Below are 19,042 nucleotides of genomic sequence, written 5' to 3'. Positions count from 1 at the left end.
CATGGTCAGTAGAATTAAGAGATAAGTAAACAGCGCAGATATATTTAATCAGAGAGTGACAAGAAAGTCGAAGCCATAGAGTAGAGAATTCAGAAGAATCAAGTTCAGGAACACGAGAGCAAGATAAATCGTTGCGTACATATACACAACAGCCACCTTTGGCTTTGAAATGAGTATAGAGAAAGTGGGAGGAAACATAAAATGGCTTGCTGTCAGTTGCCTCAGAAAGATGAGTCTCTGTCAAGAAGAGAAGGTGAGGTTTAGAGGAGGAGAGGTGGTGTTCGACAGAGAGAAAGTTAGAGGAAAGGCCGCGAATGTCGCAGAAATGAAGAAGTGAGTCAGACAGTGGTTCCAGGCATCTCTCTGAGTCGTCACCGGGAGAGCGGCAGATGGTGGAGGAATTTATGGTCCCTCTTCCCCCCCTGGGGACTCCGAGGCCTGATTTATTACAGCCATGTTTCTTTTTTAATTTTGGAAAAGGAAGTGTAGTGTGTACTGTGCATGTAGTTTGGTGTTGACAGTTAGAGAAACATGTATTGGAGAGCATGCTGGCCTACTCTCTGTGTTACTGAAACACTGAAAAAGTTCAGCAAAGGGGGATGGTCAGGAACTAGTCCCGAGGGCTGATGAAAAGGGAGCTCCAGCTCGCCCTGTCATCAGCTTTCCATCCACCTTGGGAGTACTGCCCTGCTCGACTGGTGCGATAGTCTACTCCTTTTGATATATTCCATATTAGTGTTTGGAGATATTCAGAATACCTGGAGGTTGTTTGTGGGAATGAACTTTCAGTATATAAAGTACATAATTCGGAAAATTCGAAGCTTTCACAGTGCATGCAAATGATTCATCAGAGTATATAAAAATGTATGTAGCTGAAAAAAATATTTTAGTCCATAACTATGAGGCTATTCAGTTAAACTGACGAGTACGTTATATGAGTGGTTAAGATTAGAGTATTTTGTGAAGTGCATACGTGTGTGTGTGTGTGTGTGTGTGTGTGTGTGTGTGTGTGTGTGTGTGTGTGTGTGTGTGTGTGTGTGTGTGTGTGTGTGTCAGGAAAGCAAATAGCAACTACCTGAATCTAGGGTTAACCGAAATTTCCTTGCAAACTTGTTCTTTATCACCAATTACAGGACGTTACAGTCGTCCGCACTTAGAGTTTGAAAAGTGTTCTGGGGGGTAAGTTTGTTAATGTTATTCTGGCAGAAAGAAGTGTGCCATGGCACTTGCCAGATACTGATGCACAGTTCATATATATATATATATATATATATATATATATATATATATATATATATATATATATATATATATATATATATATATATATATATATATATATATGCACAGTTATACAGCATATGTATAAATTTAATACCTCAGTCAGTTTCCCAGTTTTCTCAATTTTTCCATGTTCTTCACCTCTCTCTCTCTCTCTCTCTCTCTCTCTCTCTCTCTCTCTCTCTCTCTCTCTCTCTCTCTCTCTCTCTCTCTCTCTTACCCATTGATTTTCATTTCTTCATTATACCTTTCCCTCACACTCCCTCTTCGTCCCCTCCCACCCGTGTCACACTGACACCCGCGCACCCTCATTCTTCTTCATCCATTATCACCAGCTCAATCACTGTATGTGTGTTTGCAGGGAGGTGTGAGCTGGGGTGGTTGGCGTGTGGTGACAACGCTACGTGGTGCATCGAGCAGCGGTTCATCTGCAACCAAATGATAGAATGTCCCAATGGCGAGGATGAGGCGGGATGTGGTGAGTGTTATTGTATTAACCCTTTGCGGTAGTTATGCATTTTAAATTTCTAAGTGCTAGAAGTACCCTGAGATAGTTCATGTGAAAAGAATGGAAAGTAAAAAGACTGTATGTGAGTTAAGTGAAGACGAGAGGGAGAGGGAGACTAACCATCAGATGGAAAGATGGGATGAAGAGGAATATGATTGAGGGTGATGTAAGGTGAAGGGAGGGCACCCTTCAGGATTGAAGCGTCTGGGTATAGACTCGTAGATGCACCGACAGACAGACTCCGGAGCTGGACTTGATATCCCGATCCCTGGGGCCCAGCAGTCCTTCGTGTCAGATAAAAGGACTTATTTTTCAGTTCATACCACCTGGTGATGCTATGCTGCCTAGGAAAAAGTTTCCAAACAGCAGGAGTTCCATATAGCCTTCACTAACTCTTTCTTTATATGAGATTTCCCTAAGGCTAAGCGAAATATCTGGATAGAGATACATAAAAATGCATCACCGGACTGTAGGGTTTGGGCTATAACATGCATAATAAATCGCTGAGGAAATGCAGTTTGTCAGTGGGAATACGATTCCCTCTTCCCAATACACACTTGAGTTCCAATACCGAGCAATTGTGTATTAGTATTATACATTCATACTGCTGGTCTGTCAGTATACCAACACTTCCATCACTACATTGGCATGATGTAGCAAGAAGTAAAGTCGTTCGCCCTGAAGGACGTAAATGTCCTGACGGAGAATGATGTGATCCTACATGGCGCTGGTTTACTACTTTTGAGAGTTAGAAAGTTAGTTAGTCTATCACTCAAGAGTCAAAAATCAACGTCTTAGTTTCATCGCTCCCACCTTTTATAAAACTCTTGGGTAAATGCATGTTATATTTCACTCATCATATTTATGTAGAGCAAGTGTTTGATATGGTTCGTCCCACTCCTGTTTTCATGACATGGCTCGATTCAACTTGTACTGAGTTGTTTTGGTTTCTGTTGCCTACTACTTCAACTACAAGTATCGTTTTAAATACAACTGTTCATAAAGTTTTAATCTTCAGGCCATACGTTAAATATTGAGACTTTGACCAGATTAAGGCGGGATTCGGCTGAATTAACATGACCTCATTTAAAGTTCTTATATACCTATGCACACACACACACACACACACACACACACACACACACACATATATATATATATATATATATATATATATATATATATATATATATATATATGTGTGTGTGTTGTGTAATCAGCACCATACGTACCATGACACCACACCGCCATCAGCACCACCACAGCATATCTTCAAGTACCAGCACTGTAGTAAACACCACCACACCACATTGTCATAAGAACACTGCAATAACACATGGTCATATACTGTATACCAATGTATCGTATGGTCATAACCCCCACCACACCACAACGTCATAAACACCACCACAACTCATGGTCATAAACATCACCACACCAAATGGTCGGATATACCACCGAACCATATACACAAAAAACACCACATCACATGGTAAAAAACACTATCACTCCACATGGTTATAAATACCACCGTACCACATGGTCATAAATACCACCGTACCACATGGTCATAAATACCACCGTACCACATGGTCATGAATACCACCGTACCACATGGTCATAAATACCACCGTACCACATGACCATATATACCACCGTACCACATGACCATAAATACCACCGTACCACATGGTCATAAATACCACCGTACCACATGGTTATAAATACCACCGTACCACATGGTCATAAGGACCACCACATTGCATGTTCATAAACACCACCAATACCAATCTGTGTTAATTACAAACACATGTTCATTAATTTTATGCCACAAGCATCAATATCAGTCATAATCAGAACAAGCTTGTCCATAATCCCGTTACATTTGGAAAACTTGTTTATAAATGAACGCACAAGTTGTAGCAGACTGAAAATTGTTAAATTAATGAAGGAAGGTTGGACTTGTGCAATGACCAGGAAAAGAAACCAATTCTCACAACAAAACTTTACGTTTAGATAATGAAAAACTTGTGTCTGGTCTAACATTTGGACCTCGACCTCTTGTGATCGTTATCTTACTCCTGAGATGGCTAGAATAAAGAAGAGAGGGAGCAGAGAGGCGGCCAGGGGACAAGAGAAGCAGAACTGAAATTATGTTTAATAATAGTACAAAATAATCGTCTTCAGAGACTGAAGCAGAGATAAAATAATGAATGGAAATAAATCAATGGTTCTTCATGAGAGACACACTTTCTCAAGCCAATCACTATCCTACCGCTGGGCCCTCACGCCTCCTCTGGAAACTGCTCACCCAGCCCTATGTGGGCTCACTCCCCAGGTTGAGACACACTGCTGTAGAGCAAGTAAAAGCAGGGTTGTCTTTAAAAAGTGTCTCGGTAACAAAGCCTCGCTGAGTTGCTGTCGAAGTGTGGATGGCGTAGTATTGTGACTGTGACAGTGGCGACACTGTGTATAGTGAAACGGTGTGGGTGGTTTTGTGTAGTAGTGTGACGGTGTGAGTATAGCTGCGAGAGGTGTGGGTATGACTGGTGCAGTGGGCTGGTGTGGATGGTGGTGTTGGTTGTGTGCTGTGGATCGTGTGTATGTGAGTTTTGAGCTAATAAAGGTGTGGAAGTAGTAAAACCCGTTTATGAGGACGAAAATATTGATGGTCTCTCTCTCTCTCTCTCTCTCATCGTTGATTAAATTGTATTTTTAGTGCTGTTACCGGGCGATTATGTTATACTTCGTCAGGACTTGAGATAATAAAATGGACTTAGGAAGACTGTATCTGACCCTGTCAGATACAGCTTTGAATGACTGTGAGTAAAGTTAAAAAGTTCTGCGTATATCTACTGTATTGACTGCGTGTTTATGTTGTACTGTTTTTACGCAGTGTATAGACCTTTGCCAGTGACGTCACAGAAATCACGTGGTTTTGTTTACGGCTCCATATTGGACGGCAAACTCCTTGCAGTAATGGCTGTCCAGGCAGGCTGTCAGAGTTTGAACTGTCTGATATAAGCAGAAATCTAGATCAACGCCACCAAGATCTGTACAGGAATAAGATAAAGTGTTTGGGGCTGGTCGCTTACACCATATCTAGCGAGAAATTCACCCGTTTCAAGTACGGGAGACCGAAACCAGATCTCAGATATGGCGATCTACCTATCACTATTTGGTGAAACCCCGTGAAAGTTCACCAGGGCATCCCTCAGGGTAAATATGTGTAATATATCCAGCTGGAATTGACATACAGTACATGTAAATCGTCTTGGTAATCAGTAAATAACTGACGTGGGGCCAAGGGGGGAGGGATTGTATACACTGAGAATCGAGTAGTTGATGAATGAGTGGCGGGTGGGGGCGTGGGAGTGGGGGAAGGAGGTGGAGGGAGGGTGGGGGGTTTGAATGGCAGTGGGGGGTGGGGGAGTGGAATTAGGGTTGGTTTGGGGGGTGGGGGGTGGGGGGCGTGGGGGGTATGGCGTCGTAAACAAACGTCACATGACCCGTGACGTCACATGGAAAAGATCTATTTAGACCTTTTCCAGTGACGTCACAGAAATCACGTGGTTTTGTTTACGACTCCATATTGGACGGCAAACTCTTCACAGTAATGGCTGTCCAGGCAGGCTGTCAGAGATTAATCTGTCAGATATATGCAGAAATCTGGATCAACGCTACTAATATCTGTACAGGAACAAGATTAAGTGTTTGGGGCTAGATCTTTACACCATATCTAAGAAGAAATTCACCAGATTCAATGATTGGGGACTGAAACCTTATCTCATATATGGCGATCTCTATCACTATTTGGTGAACATCCCGTCAAAGCTCACCGGGACATCCTTCCATGTAAATAGACATATTGTATAAGTGTAATGTAGCTAGCTGGAACTGACATACTTTACATGTAAATTGTCTTACTAATCAGTAAATTATTGACGTGGGGTCAAGGAGGGAAGGATTGTATATACTGACTGGGACTCGAGCAGCTGATGAAAGGAATGGGTTACTCAGTGATGTAGTTACTGTCCCCTCTTTAGAAAGTTTCAAGTACAAGCTAGGTAAGCATATAACAGGTATAGGTTACATATAATATTTGTCTTTCTTGTAGTCACACTCTTGTGGGAGCTGCCTAACATGGGCCTGCATGGGCTATTGTCGGCATGGTAGAATAGTCACATTCTTGTGGGAGCTGCCTTGCATGGGCCTATTGGCCTGCTGCAGTTATCCTGTATTCTTAATCTTCAAGTTAGGTCCTAGGTTAGGTTAGGTTAGGTTAGGTTGGTTGGGTTGGCTTGGTTTAGATTAAAAAAGTTATTTCCGACAGAAATGAATATCAGATTCATACTAATCACAGTATGAAACATTGAAAAATGAAAATTCTAAGCCTCATTGTCAGTTGGGTGGAATTCTGGAAATTTGCCATAAAATTTACTTATTTTGGATATTTCAGTAATTATAGGCCTAGATACATACTTGTACACACAGCCTATATACAAAAAAAGTTTTAAATAAAATGTATAACTGACAGTATTATTGTTGAAGTAAACTTTTACATTTCAACTGAAACATAACATTGGCACAAATTTATATCAAGGTCATTTACTTCATGCTGATGAATACCACATCATAATATATAGACTTAAACCATATAATGATTTTAAATTAAAAAAAAAACATGTTTTAGTACATACGTGGTAAAAGATAAATATAAAGGGCACTTGATATAGGCTAAGTACAGTATTTATCCTATCATTTGTAATTAAAGTATTTTTGTACTCAGTGAAAAATATATATTTAACTGGACCATGTATTGGCAGTTTGGCTTTCAGTGGAGTAACATTCGTTTCTAAAAAAAACACAAAGTTATACATAGCAGCACTAGTAATTATGCTTCAGTTGTAGTTACTTGAAACATAGTTTGGCATACAGTTTCACAGTGGTATATAACAGTTTTATACTGAAGTGTTGAATAGTATTCGGTACTGCACTACTATCAAAATGATCCACCATGACACAAATATCAGCTTCATATGAAACACACTGAAAAACATTGAAAAAATAAAATTTTAGATTTAACCTAACCTAACCCAGTCTAACCCTACCTAACCTAAACTAACCATAAGTATGACCTAACCTGTAATTTAATCAGTTTTACTTATCTAACATTCTTGATCATCACTGCTTTGGAGAATATACCGTAGTTTATGTCCGATTTCGTTTGGGTGAAACTGGAATAATACCAAAACAAGTCCTGTGACATGGACCCTCCCCCTTTCCCTACGCACACTCATGGCCATGTGGGTCTTGTACTCAGTGACGTTAACATAATTAAGATATCCCAATACATCTGCAACTGCTACGAATTATAAATATGCCCGTATCAACTCATTGGCTTACTTGATAGAAAATGCATGCCACAGAGCCGGATGTAGGCCGTAAGCTGCCAATTTTCCCTCTCCGCAGCAGCCATCCACTTGATGTCGCCTCTCCTCATTGGCTGGAAAAAGGTAGAAGTGTACCCCACTTCCAGTTTCTGCCCTGTCTTACAGCCGAAGTTACAACAGTGGAATACCGGTGTGGAATCTGCAGTTCTCTCTCCAGACTTCCGACAATTTGCCGTCCAGTATGGCGTGGTAAACAAAAGTCACATGACTCGTGACGTCACGTGGGAAAGATCTGTAATAATGAAAGGCATTATGGTACTGAATGGCTGAACGAACAATACTTATATAGTTTTTAGATCATTACAGTCCCACATAATAAACACCAGGACACAAGCACACTGTAAAGAGCACCTCATCTTCACACTGTAGCCAGTCCTTCAACCCCAGCCTCTTATTAACTTTCCAAAACAACGTTGAGAAGCAAAATTTTCTCATCCCTGAGCAGCGAGCTTCTCTATTTCTCCTCTTTTTTCTTTATTCGTCATTCCCCTTCCCCTCCCCCTTTCTCTCTCTCTTTCTCTTCTTGTGCGTGCAGAGCTATAATTACTGTATATGCCTACAGGGGACTGTTGTTCATTGATATTTATAAAAGAAGCAACAAAAATAGTAATCGTCACTTTGTTTCTTGTCCTATATATTTCCTCCTTTCCTTCTCCTGATTACCATCCGCTTTGACCTCGGTCTTTGTGACTCACTCCTTTATTATTGCATGTTTTCTCTCGTTTTTTATTCACTTACGTTTCCCATGTGTGTGTGTGTGTGTGTGTGTGTGTGTGTGTGTGTGTGTGTGTGTGTGTGTGTGTGTGTGTGTGTGTGTGTGTGTGTGTATGCTTGCCAGTGTTTTATTTCCTCCGTGTTTAGTATACTCAGAAATTCTTACCTTTTCACAATAGCGATGTATCCTCATTCAATTAAAGATTTTTTTTAATTACAGGAATTAGATAATGATCTAAGTATCATTTTTTCCCATACAGAGGTTCTACCAAATTTAAATGAAATAGTAACACAGGGATTAAACACAGCCTTTATCCACTCTCACAAAATTCTGGTGTGATGATGATGTGAGTAGAATTATCGATATATGTCGTCAGAGCGAAGAGACACACTCCCTTTGATAGTACATAGTCTTCAACCCTCTACTGAAAAGAAACATAAGTCTTTACTTTTCCTTTGGCTGAAGATGGAGCGACGCAGATTAGCTTCGTAAGTCAATATTTACCACTGACACTTGGGTTGGAAGTCGATATAAGCCTCATTTGAATGTGGTTACTTTCAAGATAATTATGTGTGTGTGTGTGTGTGTGTGTGTGTGTGTGTGTGTGTGTGTGTAGGAGTTGTTCAAGATCAGTTGGCTCACAGCAACCTAGGCGACAGGAGAAATGGACGGTTTATACAGAAAAATAAAAATCAATAAACTGGCATATACGAGTACTCATTATATTATATGCTTAAAATGTGAAAAGACTGTATTTGGCAAAATATAAATGACATCATGCGAGAAATTTGGTAAGAGGATTAATATAATGAAAAAATCAGTAAATTTATATTTATTAATGAATATAGATCAGATTTTATTCTAAAATGGTTAGGTTCAAGTTTAATTTCAACTAAGGACAGCTATGGCCTATAATATAAAGGACACTGTGATCTAAGAGTGTAAAAAATGTTTATATAATTGAGGCACAAACTTTATCATTTAGATGGAATGATATTTTGCACCACTCTCTCCAAATGGAGCAACATTTAACTGTTATCTTTGTATTTTTGACATTGCGCATCCATATTCCTTACTTGTTCTTTTAGTGCTATAGTTTTCATCCATATGATCTGCCGGACGGTTCACTGGACAACATTAACCTAAAATACAGAAGCTTCATTGTCGTGCTGCTCGTTCTGTATTTCGTGCTGCATTTATAACACTGACACTCTCCTCTCATTTACCAGTTTCTTAAATTTGTTGTTCCAGCCTTTGTACTGCGTCGTTAGTCCTGGCTTCATCTGCCGTTACTCTATCATTAGCATTCAACATATCAAGAAGGCATCGCAGTTGATGGGCTCACCTACTGCCTCATACAGGGCGTCTACGTTTGAATGTTTTGTCTAGATATTCTGCACGGTCCTCAAATTAAATAAAATCGTTATTACCTCCGCCAACGAAAGTTGGAGGAGGCAATGTAGCTACCCAATTTTGTCTTTTTGTTTGTCACAAGATGTTTCAAAAAGTTATTAACGGATTTCAATGAAATTTTGCTGATATTGGGGTTATGGGCCAAGGCAGAGTTGCTTAAATTTTGGTGCTAATCTGGGTTGTTTGACATAGGCAGTGGCGGAGGTATGCGCTCTTTGAGTGCAGTCTAGTACCTTCAGGTGATCCAGAAATTGTTTGAAGACTTCCACAACAACACTGGAAAGGATATAAGCCAGCCCGATGACACTCAGCACCTGTTAGTTCACTTGCACATTCCTGATGACTGTACGAGTATTAGATATGAAGCCCAACCTCTTCAGTGCTCTGATACAGTGACTGTCTGAAATGAAGCAGGTGACACTGAGTTGGCTACAGGTGATACTGTCGACCATTTGGGTGTCGACGCTTTGGTGGTCGCCGAGATGCCCTTCACCCAGTTGACTGTCGTCCAGTTGTCTTGTGATTCAGCTGTTGGTCACCCATTTGCGTAGATTGAGTGAGTGTAGATGTGAGTGTACAATCATGCTTGTGCAACTATAAGTGTGTGTGTGTGTGTGTGTGTGTGTGTGTGTGTGTGTGTGTGTGTGTGTGTGTGTGTGTGTGTGTGTGTGTGTGTGTGTGTGTGTGTGTGTGTTTGTGTGTGTGTGTGTGTGTGTGTGTGTGTGTGTGTGTGTGTGTGTGTGTGTGTGTTTCATTGTATAACTATGTGTGTTCGTTTTTATTTTTGCAAGAGAAATCAGTGCTCTCCATTGATCTGCTTTAAATGAGGTTCTCAAGTACAGCCAAGCACTCGGTAGAATCAGGTCAAGGCCAAGGGACCCGTAACAGAGTTAGTGCAGGAGGCTGTAGTGTGTGTTTCGGGTTAATGAGTTTATTTTTAGGATTGTGTTCTAGTGGTTTTAAAGACTTTGTAACACTTATTTCCTGTCGATTTTCTTCTGCAAATATCACCAAGCCTTCCATTTACAAGTTACTATTGTAAACTCGATCAGTAGCAACCCCGCCCATCAGATGGCGTATTGCAAATGATATTCTTGTTTCAATCAGACGAGTTTATTAGACTTCATTGTTTTCGAACCGAAGGACATGGGCATCGTTTCACTAACCCCGTCGCTGAAATACATTTCTCCTTAGTTCAATAAAATCGTCTGAGGCTGGGAAATTTAAAGTGAAAGTTCCGTCATCTGACTGAAGGTCTTAACTCATTGTATACAGCATGCAGGCAAATCTTAAGATGTAATATTTAAAACCAGTTACTGGGAAAGAGTCACTGTTCTGTGCATTCTCCATTGGCACTTTGAGTACTGGACTTAGTCTTTCACCACACTGAACTGTATTCTATTTGTTTTGCAAAACTTCGGAGCATTTCTTTGTGAGCGATATATCTTGTACAAATATCTTAAGATTTACACACACACACACACACACACACACACACACACACACACACACACACACATATATATATATATATATATATATATATATATATATATATATATATATATATATATATATGGAGAAGTTGGCAAACCGAAAATTGGAGAATCATGTATGGGAAAACTCAGGTAGGAGAAAGGAATGACAGACGTGAAATGGTGGGCAACTTTGCTGAAATGTATAACATGAGAATAATGAACAACCACACAAGGGCAGGGGGAAAATGGACCTGGAGAAGTCCAAATGGTTAAACAAAGAATAAAATCGACTTTATTATAGCAGATAAGAACACCACGATTATAAATGCCACGATTAACAACAAGATAATTGTTAGAAGTCAACAAAGTAATTATAAGAAGTGATCATACAATGGTGGGTTGCATAACCAGATTCAGTTTCAGAAGTAAAAGAAAAATGCTGATTGAAAATAAAAAGATATGCCCAATAGAAGCATACGAAAACAAAGCAGCCTTTCAGTTAGAAATAACGAAGAGATTTATTGCCCTAACCCTAGAGAAGCAATGTGGGGTCTGACAGACCCCAGAGTTTTTTTTTTTTTTTTTTTTGGATGTGGTTTATTTTTTTTAATCCAAAAAACTTGTCGTTCCCAGTACCCTCCTGACTCTTGATGACCTTCATGGGAATTGCAGGGTCATTTCTGTATCTGGCTCTAATTTGGCCCTATAGGGCCATTGGGGTTTTTCAGACCCCAGATTACCTAACACGCAACTTGTTCGGGTCTGAGAGACCCCAGATTACCATTCATGTAATATTGTTACCTCTTCCTCATATGCATATTTTTTACATCCAGGGCTCCATTTTTAGTCTGTATATACTGCAAACATCTGTTAACATGACAATCCATGAAAAAAAGTTTTACCTGCACTAGTATCTAACTGCAGTCCCTGCAGATGGGAATGGAGTGCTCCTGCTGCCTCCACTGTCAGCGCCCGGTGAGTGCAATTATATACTAGTGCAGGAAAAGTTTTTTTTTTTCCATGGATTGTCATGTTAACAGATGTTTGCAGTATATACAGACTAGAAATGGAGCCCTGCACGTAAAAAAAAAGAATATGCATATGAGGAAGTGGTAATAGAAGGTAACCAAAAATACTAAATACTTAAAAATTTTTACGTAATTTTGTACTTTCTCAGTTTCCAGTGAATTATTCAATTGCTTTGTTTCTCCATTTCTCAAAAGGAGTTCCCACCATCGGTGATGTGTGGACCACCCACCATTGGAAGAAGAAACCTTTCAATTTTCATAGGGTAATACAAAAAAAAAAAAAAAGTAAAAAAAGTGGAAGTTTTGATTTAAAATTAAGTAAAAAACAGTGAAAAATTTTTTTTTTTTTTTTATTAAACTAAAGAAATATTATCTAGTTTCATTTAGAAATAAGGATTTCCAAATAAATGCAGTGTAAGATTTTTTTTTTTTTTTTTTTTTTTTAATGTTGGGATCTGTCAGACCCCACATTACCTAACTGTGTTAAGTCAGAAACTGACATTACCTGTCTAGGGCTAAGTCATGCTGAGTGTAACACTGCTAAGTTCAATGACTGACTAACAAAAGTGCTAAAAGAATAAGAGGAAATAGTAGAGAAAACTAATACAACCAGTGCCAACAAGTATTAAAAAAAATGACCCTCGAGCTCTTGAAAAGAAGAAAGAAGATTAAAGTAAAAACAAAGATGAAATAGAAAGTTTATCAGCAAGAGACAGAAAAGAGAAGAAAAAGGAAAGAGAAACATGGATTAGGTCAAAGAAAGCCATCAAAAAATTAAAAAGTCTGAAACAGGTTCGAAGTAAAATGGCATTAGGAAAGCAACAAGATTTATCACTGATAGAAAAAACAGTGAAGTCATTAGATGCAGAGACAGGATGGTGAAGGCAGCTTAAGAAGACGCCAATAGCTAACTTTTCAGTTGACACAAGTGAAATACCAGAGATAATACCAAACGAGGTAAACTATCTATCTTTCTATATACCTAGGGGGTTGCCGAGACAGGACGACACACTCCCAATTTACTCATCCACATATACATATTTACTCGTATCTTGGCCCGAAAGGGAGAAGGGACAGATCCTCACTGCATCACACCATACAAGGGTCAATTGTGCAGTGTAATCAGCGACATCCTCAACAGGGACCGCAGCAATGCTGGTTTACCCCTGCCACATCATAATGAACCCATCTCCATACCCACACCTGACCTGGTCAGCTGATCAGACCAAATGCGGGAGAATATCCCCTCGGGGCCGCATCACCATTGCTCTACAGACATCCCTCTCGCATCTAACGCTCTTTTCACACTGTCCATCCATCCTATTAATTGTCTTCCTCTCAGCCTTGCACCTCTCGCATGAGATCCGATTATCTTTTTCACCAATCGCTCTTCATCCATTTTCTCCAAAAGTCTAAACCATCACAGCACTCTCTGTGCAGTTCGAGTAGCTATCTCTCCATAACTCCAGTTCTCATTCGTACTTCATCATTTCTCACTCGATCCATACGTGTCAGTCCACACAAACGCTTCAGACATCCACACAAACTCTTCACACACCTCATCTCCATTATATTCAAACTCTTCCTCTCTGCTACACCCATACTCCATGTTTCAGCCCCATATAACGCAGTCGGTACCACTACACCCTCATAAAGCTTTCTCTTTACGTCCATTCTAATTGAACGGCATCTAAACACTTTTTTCCTTCCATCCAGCTTCACTTATACATTTATTCTTTCATCCACAGCAACAAAGTAATAATTTCTCTTAAAAGTATTAAAAGAAGGAAAGCCCCAGTAGAAGATGGAACAGTAACAGATTTGCTGTTGGATGCAGGCGTAGAACAACAAAACAGGCTCGCCCACTTATTTCGCAATGTATAAAAAAGAATATTCCTACAAGATGGTGTAATTCAATACAGTAGTTATTTTACTTTACATGAAGGGCGGCCCAAAAGATCTTAATAACTATTGACCTATTAGTTCATTACCAGTTATTTAGAAAAACATCACTAAAATCCTTAGGATCAGAATAACAACAAAATTGGAAGAAAACCAACTCCGTGAGCAGGCAGGATTCCGAAGCGGATATTCAACTACTGATACCTACACACAATGAACCAGCTAACTGAAAAAACTACAGAGTATAATAAACCACTGATCTTGGGTTTTGTTGATTATGAAAAGGCTTTCGACTTAGTAGAGCAAATAGCAATGATAAATTCATTGCGGGAAGAAGGATTGCCATGTCCTTTGATCGGTCCTTAGTCGTCTTCTGTTGGTCAGTCCTGGTCTGAGGCTTCTTGTTCGAATGTTTAGTTAGCTTTTCTCCGAGAAGGGGCACTAACCCTCCGTCAATCCACTTCTTGTCACGTAGGGAACACGTTTTGGTTAGTTATAAGGTTACCACCGAGCGTTGTCAATGACTTCCCGGCTTACAGGAAATCGTTTGGCTTGCCACTCAGTGTAGAGCTACCCTAAAAACAGAGTACCGCTACATTAAGTGGGTGGATGACGGGCGCCCCCACCTACCACTAAAATACATACAATACACACACACACACACACACACACACACACACACACACACACACACACACATATATATATATATATATATATATATATATATATATATATATATATAGTGTATCTATCTATCTATACATATATCTATCTATCTATCTATAGATAGATAGATAGATAGGTAGATAGATAGAAAGACAAACAGAGACAGATAGATAAATAGATAGATACCGGGTATATATATATATATATATATATATATATATATATATATATATATATATATATATATATATATATATATATATATATATCCGGTATATATTTCTGTATAGGAATGCATAAATATATATAAAACTAAAAAGCAATCAGAGAGCGCATACCTACCCCAACGCCGGATTTGGATCCGGATCCGACCCAAAATGTAATCAGTTCTTTCTCGGCCCATGACCCCCCCTTCCACCACACCTCATTGAAATTCACTGAGAAATTTTGGAGACATCATCTGGGCAATCAGGGAGACAGACAAACGCTGTGTTTCACTATTTTTATCTGTATCTTTGTGGGTGTTTGTGAGTGCATATGGGCCTGGTAGTGAAAGGGATGAACAAGAGAGGGAGTCTTTCTGGAATGATGTTGATGAGTGTCTGCAGAGTTTTGGAGCGAATGTGAATGTGGTAATGATGGGAGATCTGAATGCTAGAGTGGGAAATGTAGCAGTTGAAGGCGTAGTTGGTATGCATGGTGTGCCTGGAAGAAATGAAAATGGGGAACGAATGATAGCGATGTGTGTTGAGCGAGAGATGGTGATTGGAAATACGCTGTTTGAGAAGAAAGATATTTATAAGTATACATGGGTGAGACAGGAGGGTGGAAGGGTTGTTGATAGAGCCTTGATGGACTATGTGGTTGTGTCTAGGAATGTAATAGGAAGATTGTTGGATGTGAGATTTCTGAGAGGGGAGGGTGGAGGTATGTCTGACCACTACCTGGTGGAGGGAAAGTTAAGAGTAGGTAAGAGATGGGTGAGAGCTAGGAGGGTTAGGTGTGGCAGGGAGGTTTTGAAAGTGAGTGAGTTGGATAAAAGAGAGAAAAAGATAGAGTATCAGGAGAAATTGAAAGATGAGTGGAACGCAATGAAAGATCGGGAAAATGGCAGTGTGGAGGAGGAATGGCAGTTGTTTAAGAGTGCTGTGGTGGGGCATGCAGAAGAGGTGTGTGGTGTGAGACGTGTGGGTGGTGGTGTAAGAAAAGGAAGTGAATGGTGGTGCGAGGAAGTAAGTATGGCTGTGGCTGAGAAGAGACGTGCATATGAAGTGTGGCTGCAGAGGAAGGATGAGATGTCATATGAAAGGTATAAGGAAAAGAGGAATAGAGCGAGAAGGGCTGTGCGTGATGCTAAAGTGGCAGCAGATGAGAGGTGGGGTAGGCGGCTGACAGAGAATTTTCAACAGAATAAGAAAATGTTTTGGAAGGAGGTGAAAAGGGTGCGAAAGGGAGAGTCTGGGAAGGAAGAACGAGTAAAAGCAGAGGATGGAAGGATGTTAATTGAGATGGATGCAGTAAGGAAGAGATGGGCAGAGTATTTTGAAAGATTGTTAAACGTAGAGGAGGAAAGGGTGGCTGAGATTGTGGCAGATAGAAGGGTGCAAGGAATAAATGTGTTGGGAGAGTTGAATGATTCTTTGATCACGAAGGAGGAAGTGGAGAAGGCAGTAAAGGAGATGAAAACAGGGAAAGCTGCAGGTATGGATGGGTGTGCTGTGGAATGCCTGAAGGGTGGTGGAGTGACTATTGTTGACTTGTTAGTAAGATTATTGAATGTGTGCTTTGAGAAAGGTATGGTGCCAATTGACTGGGCAAGTGCTTGTGTGGTCCCGTTGTATAAAGGCATGGGTGATAACTATGAATGTACTAGCTTTAGGGGTATAAGTCTGTTGAGTGTTGTAGGTAAAGTGTATGGTAGAGTGTTAATTATGAGAGTTAGAGAGGGTACAGAGGGAGTGATTAGTGATGAGCAGTGTGGCTTTAGGAGAGGGAGGGGATGCGTTGATCAGGTGTTTGCTGTGAGACAAGTGTGTGAAAAGTATTTAGCGAAAGGCAGGGATGTGTTTTGGGCATTTATGGATTTAGAGAAAGCGTATGATAGAATTGATAGGGAGGCTTTGTGGACTGTTTTAAGATTGTATGGACTTGATGGTAGGTTACTAAAAGGGGTGAAAAGTTTTTATGTAAATAGTAGAGCGTGTGTAAGAGTGGGAAATGCTGTGAGTGATTGGTTTCCCGTGAGAGTGGGGCTGCGACAGGGATGTGTGATGTCGCCTTGGTTGTTTAATATTTACATGGATGGTGTTGTAAGGGAGGTGAATGCAAGAGTTTTAGGTGGTCTGAGTCTGGTAAATGTTGATGGAGGAGAGTGGAATCTGAAGCAGCTGCTGTTTGCAGATGATACTGCACTGGTGACTGATTCAGAGGAGAGATTGAGACAGTTGGTAGAGGAGTTTGGAAGGGTGTGTGAAAGGAGGAAATTGAAAGTAAATGAGAATAAGAGTAAAGTGATGAAGTGTACGAGGTTGATAGATGGTAGGGGGATGAATATAGTTTGGAATGGTGAGTTGCTTGAGGAGGTAGATTGTTTTAAATATCTAGGGTCACATGTTGCTGTGGATGGAAGAATAGATGCAGAAGTGAATTTTAGAATAAATGAAGTAGGAAAGGTGCTGGGAGGAATGAAAAAAGTGTTTAAATGTCGTTTGCTTAGAATGGATGTAAAGAGAAGGCTGTATGAGGGTGTTGTGGTACCGACTGCGTTATATGGGGCTGAAACATGGAATATGGGTGTAGCAGAGAGGAAAAGTTTGAATGTAATGGAGATGAGATGTCTGAGGAGTATGTGTGGAGGACGGGTATGGATCGAGTGCGAAATGATGAAGTGCGAAGGAGAACTGGAGTTGTTTGGGAGATGGCTGGTAGAGTTGAGCAGAGGGTGTTGCAATGGTTTGGGCATATGGAGAGAATGGATAATGAGCGATTGGTGAAAAAGATAACTAGATCTGATGTGAGAGGTGTAAGACTGAGAGGAAGACCACGAATAGGATGGATGGACAGTGTGAAGAGAGCGCTGGATGCGAGAGGGATGTCTGTTGAGCAAGGAAGAGTGGCTGTGCGTGACAGAAATAAATGGAGAGAAATTGTGAATGAATAAGTGATGACGCAGCCCTGAGGGGATATTCTCCCGCATTTGGTCTGATCAGCTAGTCAGGTCAGGTGCGGGTAAGGGGATGGGTCTGTTATGATGTGGCAGGGGTAAACCAGTTCTGCTGTCGGGCCCTGCTGTGGATGTCACTGCTTGCATTGCGCAGTTGACCCTTGTGGGTGTGATGCGGTGAGGATCTGTCCGTTCTCCCCCTTGGGGCTAAGATGCGAATGAATGTGTTTGAATGGATGAGTAAATGGAGAGTGAGTCGTCCTGTCTCGGCTACCTCCCTTTCCTTGGGGGAAGCAGCCTAGGTATATAGATAGATAGATAGATCTTTGTATTATTTGTTTTGCCATCCCCTAACTTTTTAGTGTTCTTTTCTAATTCTTAGCTTAATTTTTCCGTATTAAAATATTATTCTTTTATCATCAGTCCACCCTCTGCACCAACTCTGTCAAACCCATCACTTCCTTCCTGCGATTATTATATCTATTCTTCTCTACATTATACCCCACCTTCCCTCCCCCGACCTTTCCTCCTCTCTTCCTGTTTCGTCCCTCACCTCCTAACACAATTTCCCTCTCTCATCCGTCGTTTCCTGTTACCAGTAACTTGTTCCGTCAAAACTCTTCCTTTTGCTTAACTGTCTTATTACCCCCGCCAACGAAGTTGGAGGAGGTTATGTATTCACCTGTGTTTGTCCGTTTGTTTGTCTGTCCACATGACATCACCCAAAGTTCTCAACGACTGTCAATGAAATTTTGTGGATTCAGTATTGGAGCGGATCTGTATCCGGATCCGGAGTATCCCGCACAATATCTCCAAAAGTTTTCCAATGAATTTCAATGAAATTTTGCGGAAAAGTGGGACGTGGGCCAAGAATAATTGATTAAATTTTGGGTCGAATCAGGATCCCAAGCATCCTGCACAATATCTTGAAAAGTTTTAAGTAAATTTCAATAAAATTTGGTGAAAGAGTGGGCCATGGGTCAAGGAACAATTACTTAAATTTGGGGCTGATCCGGATCCTATGTATTCCACACAGTATCTCCATGGATCCGGATCTGGATCGTTTTTAACGGCAATGGCATTGGCGGAGGTATGTGCTCTGTGAGTGCTACCTAGTTCTGTTTCTGTGTTTTGCTCCCCACTGACTGGATACAGTGCTATCTTTAGGTTACCTTACACTGAGTGACAAACCTAATTGTTTCCTGTAATCCCCCCACCCCCGAAAAAAGATCACTACCCCTGGTAGTACTCATACAGCAAAGAATGAGGGCCTAGTTTTCTAGCAGGTTTGTGGTTGTAACCCATAAGAGTTAAAGTTTAAGAGAAGACAGGTGTTTAATGCTCTCACATTACCACCCAGGGTTAGTAAATGGACAGCTTTTGTATAAATTGCGTGAACTGATTAGCCTAGCCCCAGACCCCTACTCTCCTT

General features: G+C 40.5%; 1 protein-coding gene across 1 annotated transcript in view; it reads left to right on the top strand.

The window, feature by feature from the left end:
• Positions 1–839: 839 nt before the first annotated feature.
• Positions 840–19,042, top strand: part of LOC145418322 (relaxin receptor 2-like) — a 212,176-nt gene continuing 193,973 nt past the window's right edge. Inside the window, exons 1-2 of the mRNA XM_080286762.1 lie at positions 840–852; positions 1,643–1,759. Of these exons, the coding sequence (XP_080142888.1) occupies positions 840–852; positions 1,643–1,759 (130 nt within the window). The remainder of the gene's footprint in view (positions 853–1,642; positions 1,760–19,042) is intronic.

This window comes from Coenobita brevimanus, chromosome 113 (assembly GCF_032717465.1).
Source record: "Coenobita brevimanus isolate Jiangsu-jjx chromosome 113, ASM3271746v2, whole genome shotgun sequence".
Taxonomy (NCBI): Eukaryota; Metazoa; Arthropoda; class Malacostraca; order Decapoda; family Coenobitidae; genus Coenobita; species Coenobita brevimanus.
Note: the sequence above shows the minus strand (reverse complement) of the source record. Positions and strands in the feature narration are given on the sequence as shown.